We start from the raw sequence: 10,576 nt of genomic DNA, 5'->3' as shown, positions 1-10,576 counted from the left end.
TTTTGTGATGTATTTTTAGCTTACCAGCTATCGTTATTGTACGTTTTTTGTTGTTGTTGGGATGGAGTCTCACTCTGGCGCCCAGGCTGGAGTGCAGTGGCACCATCTAGGCTCACTGCAACCTCCACCTCCCGGGTTCAAGCAATTCTGTGGCCTCAGGCTCCCGAGTAGCTGGAATTACAGGCATGAATCACTGTGCCCAGCTCATTTTTGTATTTTCAATAGAGACAGTATTTCACCGTGTTGGACAGGCTAGTCGCAAACTCCTGACCTCAGGTGATCCACCCATATTGGCTTCCCAAAGTGCTGGAATTACAGGCGTGAGCCACTGCGTCCGGCCAGTGTTCATTTTTTTTATGTGTGTCCCAAGACAATCTTCCAGTGTAACCCGGGGAATCCAAAAGATTGGACACCCCTGCTTAACATATCCTGGGTCTCCCTCACTCCCCGCAATCCCTCACTGTCCCCCAGGGCCTCCAGCTGCAGGAGCTCCCTGTCCTGCAGCCATTTACCTCATGCTCCTCCTTGACTGCTGGACTGAGGCTCTGTGAGGTCAGGGCCAGGCCCAGATATGGCTCAATGGACGCTCAATAGAATGGCTGGATGTTGGAGGTATGAGGACAGCCAGCTTCACTTTACCCCACAGCTGTCTCCTGAGGCAGCCTTTCTGTACCCCCTGGCTCCTCCTCCTGTCATTCATTCATTCATTCAACTCATTCGTTCAACTCCTGTCATTCACTCATCCAACAAACATTTATAGAGCACCTAACCTGTGCCAGGCTCTGACTTTCAGTCGGGATGGAAGACAGCGTCCTTACATGGACACTTGGATGACTAAGGAAGGAACTTAGTAGGTGCCAAAGTGGCCCTAAGGTAGGTGGCCTGAGGCCAGCAGGTGTCCTGTGAAAACAACAGTAAAGACTCAGGCTCCCAAACTGGGAGTCATATTCCTGGTCTGCAGTACAAAATCACTGACAAAACACACCTGTGCCCATAAGCCAAGCATGCAGAGGGCCAAAGGTGTCTGCTGGCATTTCTTCAAAGAGGCAGTTTTGTGCGAGCACTGAGCATGCGCACTTGTGGACCCCTGTCCTAGGCGAGGACCATGCCCGAGTTCTTCTGCTAGGAGATCCACTCTGTCTCCCAAATCCCTCACCAGAGGCTCTGCCCTCTGCCCAGGCTCATAAAGATTTGAGAGCTCAGCCAGGTACAGTGGCTCAGGCCTGTAATCCCAGAACTTTGGGAGGCCGAGGCAGGCTGATCACCAGCATGACCAATATGGTGAAACCTCGTCTCTACTAAAAATACAAAAATTAGCCGGGCACAGTAGTGCGCACCTGTAGGCCCAGCTACTCAGGAGGCTGAGGCAGAAGAATCACTTGAACCCGGGAGGCGGAGGTTGCAGTGAGCCGAGATCATGCCACAGCACTCCAGCCTGGGCAACAGAGCGAGACTCCATCTCAAAAAAAAAGCAAACAAACAAACAAACAAAAAAGATTTGCGAGCTCAGAGACAGAGGAAATGCCATGTGTCTTCCCCTTCTGAGTCCCACGGGGCCAGAGCACGCCTTCCGCTGCCTTGGCAATGACAGACAAGCTGGGATCCTTCCCCATCGCCAGCTCTGCAGCACTGCCCTCCTGGGAACCACATTCGGTCATTCTGTGGAGTTTTCATGATGGGTTTCATCATCAGATTCGTTTCCTCCATGGGACTAGACTCTTCAGCAAGTCTCATTACCTCTCCGGACCTCAGCTTCCCCTCCTGTGAAACAACAGGGTGGAACTTAAGGGCCCTTCCTGTTTTCTCTGACAGTCTGAATCTGTCTTGTGCACGTACAGAGCCCAGCAATAGTGTCAAAGAGCTTTAATTGTGGGATGGAAAAGAAAGGAACCTGTGGGTTTTGAGGAGGGGACAGGTACCGCCAAATGCAGATGATTATTCTAAGGGCATCCTTGACAGGCTGGATATCGTACTCTGAGTTTATCCGCAGCCACTTGTTGTTTGGCAAGTGCAGGGATGCTGTGGGTCTCCAGTGGGTTCTATCTGAGCTGCTGCTGGGGTGGCAGCTCTCAGAAGTGTGGGACAGGATGCAGGCGATGGGGAGGGACTGGAATCGCATGTTCCCTGCAGGACATAGCGCACAACGGTGGTCTGGGGTAGGATGAAGTGTAAGTGCTCTGCTTCAGGCCAGCCTTGGGTGCGAGCCATCTCTTCTTAAGTTGTTCATAGAGTCCATAGTTTGTAGGGGGAGCTGCAAGAGAAACCAGGGTCCATTGAATGGGGCTTAGAGAAGGAGTCTTGCTCTAAATGGCCACGAGACTGGGCAGCAGGGGCCCTGGAGATTTTTCCAGGCTGCTCTGTCAGGCACCAAGGCCGGCAGAGCCCCAGAGGGAAAAAGTCTTGCAGAGAGCATTGGTTCAGCCAGCCCCTGGCGATCTCAAGGTGCACCTGCATCCCAAGTGCTCAGGGGAGACCAGGCTCTGCCACGGGGACCATGGAGAAGTCAGCCCCCATGGTGAGGTTGTGCGTGGCCTCGCTGGTCCTGAGTAATTGTCCCACCCCTGTTGGGAAGGAAGCTGTGTGCATTGAGAGTGATGTTGAGAAGAATCCCATGCAAAAGTAATGCAAAGTGACCAGCAGCTCATCCTCTGACCTATGTCCCTTTGCATCAAAAGGTAGGACCACAAAGAGATGGCACTGCTCTGTGTCCTCATTAGGGTGGACGTGGCTTGAAATGTAAATCAGATCAAGGCACTCTCCTACAAAAATGCATTCCAAGTCTTGGGATTGTGGGTAGGACAAATTTCATTCCCTTCACTGTGCCCTATGAGCCCCTACATGGCCCTCCTCCATTCCTGCCTTAGACCTTTTTCACTTACTGTTCCTTCCTCTGGAATGCCCTCCCCATCAATCCCTGTATGGCTCCCTTCTTCCCAACTCAACTATCTCCTCAACAAAGACCATCCCTCACTTTTCCACGGAGGAATGTGTGAACCAAAGGAGTCTCACAAATTCACCACCTCACTTTCTATCCATTACCTGTTTTCTTTCCATAGCACACATTGCTGTCTCAAATTATCTATGTGATCTTAAGTGTTCTTACTTTTTAGTGGTGTCTTATCTGTTTCCCCACTGGAATGTCAACTCCCTGAGGCCAGAAATTCCTCAGTGTTTGTTACCATTGCAGCAAGGAGCACTACCTGGGAAATATTGTCACTATTCATGTAGTAAATAGGACTGGGAGGGAGGATGCGTGGATGTGCTCCCTGCCACCTGTGCTCTAAGCATGCCATCATGGGGCACAGGTGATGGCTTCATTACACAGCCAAGATTATCCCGTATCAAAGGGAGAGCACAGGAGGCAGCCCTGAGGGGACAATAGAACTCAGCCCTGACTGTGTCATCCACTGCTCTCCTGGAGCCAGGGTCACCTGTGTGGCTCCTTCTGCATAAGGCAGGTATAGCTGCATTGGTCTGTGCACCTTTACAGACCAATTCAGAGGAAAACTCTGAATTATAAAAATACCAAGAAGGGGGAAGTCAGACTTCTCTGGCAGCCATAGCAACTTCTGTCCATTCCAGGTGCGGAGTGGAGGCAGCCCCAGGTTATAACCATGCCGGTTGTAGTGGTCGTCATAGGTGCTGATCAGGTAGCGATGTGGGGGTTCCTGGTGGTGGGTGATCAGGTGTTTGTAGGGGAGCCCCTGGAAGGACAGACACAGTGGGCTCATTACTGATAGGAGCAAGGCATCTGCCTGGCCATGATGGAGACAGGAGCTGCCACACGTAGGGGTCTGTGGTGCTAATGGAGAGAGTGGGCATCCACGGGCTGGCAAAGGGTCTTCAGAAACACACTTGTTTATCCCACTCTGAGGCATCCCGCTTTCAAACACATCCCAGCTAGCTGCAGTCAGTTCTCTGTATGGCCGGTCCCATGCCAACTCAATTCATTCCTAGAATGAGCTACGTTGGCACATTAAAATTAAAGCCAGGACATCCTGCTGAATGGGAAGAGTCAGTACCACCTCACTTGTGATCTGAAATTGCAGCCTGATTTGTCTCAAGTCTCATGCATCCAAGCCTGTTCCTAAGGGCAAGGAAAAGATGGTGAAAGCCAGCCTGACGTGTGTGCCTTATATTTCAGTCTGTTACTGTGGGAAGAATCAGAGAACACCCTATAAATTATCTTCTCTTGCACACGATTTACAGCTTGCTCAGCTGGAAACTAGGGGAGTGATTTCTTTGGTGAGGAGTAATTTACAGGGAGAAGAAAGCCATGTTCTCCTTACTCTGGGATGTCTGCCTGATTCAGTGCTTTTCCTAAGAAAATCCTCTTGGGCCCAGAAGGGAATCCTGGGGAACTGTACTGATTTACAAGGGGGGATAATGTTGATTTCTATGCTTGTCCTCTTGTCTGGAGCAGACAGGGAGGCCTGTGTCTGCTATGGTCTGGAAATGCCAGCTGCACCCAATATTTCAAGTGATGGTCCCATAAATAAGTCAGATCACAATGCCAGAGGAAGACAAGGGGGGTGGGCACAGACATTAAGCAGGATTCCCAAGATCCACATCACCAGGTACCCCATAGTATATTTCCAACGCCGAAGTGACTTGGAGGGTTTCCCATCAACAGAGGGAAGTGCAGAAGCAGCCTCGTGGCTTGGGAGGGAGAGAGGCCAGGAGGAATTTTCTTGCAGTTTCTCTTGATTTGGGGTGTGGTCCTGCTGTCTTTATTGTGTGCCTGGGATTTTTCCTTATTTGGGTTTGGGAAAGTGACAGACACAGAGACAACTACCTTTGAAAGAAGAGCTTGTTACTTAGAGTTCTCAAGAGGAAGAGTAGGCCATGCCCTGCAGGGCCACATAAGGAAGCACCAGTGTTGGCCGTTGGTCGGGAGTCAGAAGGAACGAGTGGGAAGCAAGGCCCAGAGCCTTTACTGTGGTTTCCATGGGAACCATCGGGTGAGGCAGAGTGGACAAGTTTAGGACTGGATGTGTGAATAGTTTTTGTGGGCTCTGGGCCCTAGAGGTGGTCTCTAGTGTCCACTACTTGGCCCTGGGGTGATTTAAGGCAGAGGAAACATTGGCTTGGTGTGTGAGAATCAGATAAAGGAGGCGGTTGGGGATACGGGCTTTGGAATCGTTTTTGACTAAGAAGGAGGAGCAAAGTGGGAGTGGGAGATGGAGAAGGAAGCTGTCCTAGGAGAAGGAGGGCACCATGAAGCAAACAGAAAAGCCGGCAGAGTTGAAGCAGCCGTGTGGTAGCAGGGTGATGTTCAGAGCCCCATCCCACAAGCAGGCAATTTGAACAGAAACATTAGAAATAAATATTCAGCGCTGGGCACAGTGGCTCATGCCTGAAATCCCAGCACTTTGGGAGGCCAAGGTGGGCAGATCACTTGAGACCAGGAGTTCAGGACCAGCCTGACCAACATAGCAAAACCCTGTCTCTACTAAAAATACAAAAGAAAATTAGCTGGGTGTGATGGCACACACCTGTAATCCCAGCTACTTGGGAGGCTGAGGCAGGAGAATTGTTCCAACCCAGGAGGCCGAGGTTGCAGTGAGCCAAGATCGCACCACTGCACTCTAGCCTGGGTGACAGAGTGAGACTCTGTCTCAAAATAAAGAAAAGAGAAGAAGAGGAGGAGGAGAGGAGAGAGAGAGGGAGAGGAGAGGAGGAGAGAGGGAGGGGAGGGAGATGAGAGAGGAGGAGAGAGAGGAGGGAGGAGAGGAGAGGAGGGGAGGAGAGGGAGGTGGGGAGGGAAGAGGAGAGGGGGAGAGGAGAGGAGAGAAGAAGAGGAAAGGAAAAGAAAAGAAATGAATATTCAATTGTCTGTTCTTTTGGAGAGGACAGTGCGGGGTGTGGGTGGGGTGGGGGTTCTTAATTTTAACCAGATTGTATGTTAAACTCTTGGTCAGAGCTTGTAATGGGTCCAAAGGTCTTTCAGAAAAGCTATCTAAATGCTCTACAACGTACTGAGAACTAGGGTCAATACCTCACACACACACACGGATGGTTGGAGACTGAGAGCCCCCGATCCTGGCTTCTAACTTTGACTTGTTTATGTTAAAATTCACTTGTGTCTTTGGTGACCACTGCTGGTGAAGCTCAGCAGCCCCAGAGCATCAGCTTGCTTGGGGATGTCAGCGTGGTCTGAGGATGAGGGAGTGGTAGCCCCAGAGCATCAGCTTGCTTGGGGATGTCAGCGTGGTCTGAGGATGAGGGAGTGGTCTGGGGTTGCCAGCACAGAGCTGAAAATCTGTTGCTGCTTATCCTGACATGGATCCCTAAATGCAGAATGCAAATAGGCGACTCTGGCAGACGACGAATAGAATCTGAGGACATTCTTTGCCTGAGTTGCAGAGCAGCAATTTGCTTCATCCCTTACCAATAAGCCACACAGTTTTGAAAAAGACACTTGACACCTCTGGCTACTGAGCTCAATGATCTCTTGGGTCCCTCCAAACACTAAAATGCCCCAATTCCAAAAGATGTCCACTACCTTATTCCGTGCCTCTCTGCTGCCACCCTGAGTTGAAGCAGGTGTAGTAGGGTCAGGTGCGGTGGGAGCGGGGAGACAGAAATCACTTATGAGAGCAGCAGGCTGGCCAAAGAAACGACTCAAGAGAACTCCCAGAGTGTGGTGGGGACAGAGCACAGCTGTGCACCCAGTGGGTGAGCACCTACAAGCTTGCTCTCCCCAGGCTGTGCTGGCTGGGAGCTGCCCACAGGGGTTACTGTAGGAGACCGCTTTCCCTGCTGCTCCTGGAGGCGCCAGGATCTCTGAGCCTCTGGCACACCAAGTTAATAATTGTCTCCTATATACTCACCAGTGGGATTGCTAAAGGTAATAATAGTCTCAAATGCCCCTCCTTGGGTGTGGGAGGCATGCTCTGAGGTTGCAATGCCCTGTTTTCTGCTTCCAACCCCTGGAACACCATGATTCCCACAGACAAGTGCCCAGTCAATACAACGTGTGAATGGTGCTTGACTTTTCATACAAAAGAACAGGAAGCTGGAGCACGGATAATACACAACGCGGTTTGTCCAAATACATCACTGCTAGCTGCTTTTGCAGTGCCTTATGTGATTGCTGACTATATGCATCATTTACCTTGTTGTTGCTGTTTCTCGCATTCTTTGCCCATATTCTGTTGGAAGAGTGTGACCCAGGTACTGGGATATAGGTTGGAGGGAATGCTACCAGTTTGAGATTAAACAGATCATCAGCCCACACAGGTAATTATGGGTTAGCGCTATCTGCAGCCCCTGGGCTGGGAGGGTATTAATGAGACTACTCCTGTTTTCCTCAAGAGGATAATAAACCTATAAGAAGCTGGCTGGTGTCCCCTGAGCTATGGGTGGGGTCCAGGCCTGAGTGTCCCAGCCACCACTCCCTTACCTCAACTTTCCTTTTCCCGTACCACCTGGAGATCTGGTCCGGTCTGTGGTCTGGAAAAGGGATGTATTCTTTTCCGTAAATAGATTGGGGTGTCTTGTCAGTGTCTCTGGTGAACTGGAAAAGACCAAATATTCAGGAAAGTCTCTGAGATGCCACTTCTCAAACTTCTGCTGGGTCCCCTTACCTGCTGGGCCATCAGAAGATGGGTCAGGAAAAGGTAAATACAAACCCCAGGGCATCCTGCCCAACATGGGAAAAGAGCTTGCTCGGGGACAGGGAGCCTGCCATGCGTCACCCCTGGGAAGAGCTGTCATTGTCTCCCCCGGCCACCTTCTCACCGTCTGCACCTGTGTCCTTTCTCATCTTCTCTCTCCCTGCTCTTGTCTCCCTTTTTGCTTCTTCCTTTTTTTTTTTTTTTTTTCTTTTGGACACGGAGTCTCGCTCTGTCACCAGGCTGGAGTGCACTGGCGCAATCTCAGCTCACTGCAACCTCCGCCTCCCGGGTTCAAGCGATTCTTCTCTCTCAGCCTTGGAGTAGCTGGGATTACAGGCACGCGCCGCCGTGCCCAGCTAATTTTTGTATTTTCAGCAGAGACAGGGTTTTCCCATGTTGGCCAGGACGGTCTCGATGTCTCAACCTTGTGATCTGCCCGCCTCGGCCTCCCAAAGTGCTGGGATTACAGGTATGAGCCACTGTGCCCAGTCGTCCCTTTCTTTCTCTTCTTTGTTCCTCACTCTTTCCAATTCTCTCACTTTTTAAATTACATTTTGTTCTCTAATTAGTTTTCTTAATGTTTAATATGGTAAAATATATTCAACATAAAATTAATTTACCATTTTAGTCATTTTCAACTCTACAGTTCAGTGACATTCACACTGTTGTGCAACCATCACCACCATCCATCTCTAGAACTCTACTTACCTTGCAAAACTGAAACTCCGTGACCATTAAGCACCAACTCTCCATTCTCCTCTCCCTGCAGCCCCTGGCAACCATCATTCTACTTTCTCTGCATGACCTCGCCTGTTACAGGCACCCTATGTAAGTAGAATCATACAATGTTTGTCCTTTTGTGTCTTAGCTCACTTAGTATAATGTCTTCAAAATTCATCCATTTGATAGCATGTGTCAGAATCTTCTTCCTTTTTAAGGTCTGATTATATTCCATGGTATACTTACAAATTTTGTTTATCCTTTCATCCATCAGTGGGCACTTGGGTTGCATCCACCTTATGGCTACTGTGAACAGTTACTATTAATGTGAATGTACAAATATCTTGTTGAGTCCCTGCGTTCAATTCTTTCCGGCATACAACCAGAAGCGTAATTGCCGGATCATATGGTAATTCTATGTCTAATTTTTTGGGGGAACTGCCATATTGTTTTCCACAGTGGCAGTATCATTTAGGGTCCAAGGGTTCCCATTTCTTCATATCCTCACCAACACTTGTTATTTTCTGTTTTTTGATACAAGCCATACTAAAGGGTAAAGTGGTATCTCATTGTAGTTTTGATTTGGACTTCCCTAACAATCAGTGAGGTTGACTGTGTTTATGCGTTTATTGGCCATTTGTACGTCTTCTTTGGAGAAACATCTATTCAGCTCCTTTGTCATTTTTTAGTCAGGTTGCTTGTCTTTGGTTATTGTTGAGTTATAGAAGTCCTTTACATATTCCGTATATTAGCCCCTTATCAGATATGTGATTTGCAAATATCCTCTCCCACTCCACTGGTTATCATTTACTCTGTTGATAGTGTCCTTTGAGGCACAAAGTTTTTTGTTTTGATGACGTCCAATTTATTACTTTTTTCTTGTGTTGATTGTGCTTTTGGTGTCATATCAAGAAATTCTTGCTAAAGCCAATGTCATGAGACTTTTCCCCTATGTTTTCTTCTTTTTTATTCAATTAAAAAAGAGAGAGAGATGGGCTCTTGCTACGTTGCCCAGGCTGGTCTTGAACTCCCTGCCTCAAGCAGTCCTCCTGCCTCAGCCTCTCAAAGTGCTGGGATTACAGGCATGAGTCACCACACCCAGTCCCCTATGTTTTCTTCTAAGAGTTTTGTAGTTTTAGGTCTTATCCAGGTCTTTGATCCACTTCGAGTTCAGTTTTGTATATGGAATGAGGGAAGGACCTAACTTTATATTTTTACACACAGATATTCACTTGACCAAACACCATTTGTTGAAGAAATAGTCCTTTCCCCCATTGAACAGTTTTAGCATCCTCGTCAAGAGTCATTTGACCGTATATACAAACATTTGTTTCTAGGCTTTCTCTTTTGTTCTATAGGTCTATGTATCTGTCTGTATGCTGGTATCACACTGTCTTGATTACTGTGGCTTTTAGTAAGTTTTGAAACCAAGAAATGTGAGTCTTCCAATTTTGTTCTTTTTTTCAAGACTGTTTTGGCTATTTGCAGTCTCTTGAGATTTTATATGAATTTTAGGATGGATTTTATGTCTGCAAAAACTTTACTGAGGTTTCGATAGCGATTGCATTGAATCTGTAGATAGCTTTGTGTAGTATTGATATCTTAACAATATTAAGTCTTCCATCTATGAACACAGGGTGTCATTCCATTTATTTATGTCCTCTTTATTTTTTTCAGCAGTGTTTTGTAGTGTTCAATGTATATAAGTCTTTCATCTCCTTGGTTAAGCCTACTCTTAAGTATTCTATTTTTTGATGTTACTGTAAATAGAATTGTTTTCTTACTTTCCTTTTCAGAGTTCACTGTTAGCGTTTACAAACACAATCAACTTTTGCATACTTTGCTTAACTCGTTTATTAGTTCTAACAGTTTGTGTGTGGGTGCATGTGTGTGTTTCCGATATATAAAATCATTAGGGGTTTCCTATATGTAAAATCATGCCATCTGCGAAAAGAGAGATAATTTTACTTTTTCCTTTCCAATTTGGAAGCTGTTCTTTTACTTTCCTAATTTTCTGGCTTCCAGTATGATGTTGAATAAAAGTAATTTTCTGGCTAGAACTTCCAGTATGATGTTGAATAAAAGTAGCAAAAGCTGGCATCTTTGTCTTATTCCTAATCTTGAAGGGAAAGCTTTCAATCTTTCACCATCGAGTATTATGTTAGCTGTGGGTTTTTGTTACTATGTTGAGGCAGTTTCCTTCTATGTGTAGTTTGTCAAATGCTTTTTTTTTTTTT

General features: G+C 47.5%; 1 protein-coding gene across 1 annotated transcript in view; it reads right to left on the bottom strand.

The window, feature by feature from the left end:
- Positions 1-1,848: 1,848 nt before the first annotated feature.
- The window catches only part of CFAP107 (cilia and flagella associated protein 107), an 18,799-nt gene continuing 10,071 nt past the window's right edge, over positions 1,849-10,576 (bottom strand). The window contains exons 2-4 of the mRNA XM_017888042.1: positions 7,406-7,519; positions 3,527-3,704; positions 1,849-2,251 (exon numbers count right to left, since the gene is read on the bottom strand). Coding sequence (XP_017743531.1) covers positions 2,070-2,251; positions 3,527-3,704; positions 7,406-7,519 — 474 coding nt within the window. The 3' untranslated portion in view covers positions 1,849-2,069. The remainder of the gene's footprint in view (positions 2,252-3,526; positions 3,705-7,405; positions 7,520-10,576) is intronic.

This window comes from Rhinopithecus bieti, unplaced genomic scaffold (assembly GCF_001698545.2).
Source record: "Rhinopithecus bieti isolate Rb0 unplaced genomic scaffold, ASM169854v2 scaffold_16234, whole genome shotgun sequence".
NCBI classification, from domain to species: domain Eukaryota; kingdom Metazoa; phylum Chordata; class Mammalia; order Primates; family Cercopithecidae; genus Rhinopithecus; species Rhinopithecus bieti.
This window is presented reverse-complemented; position numbering and strand designations above follow the sequence as displayed.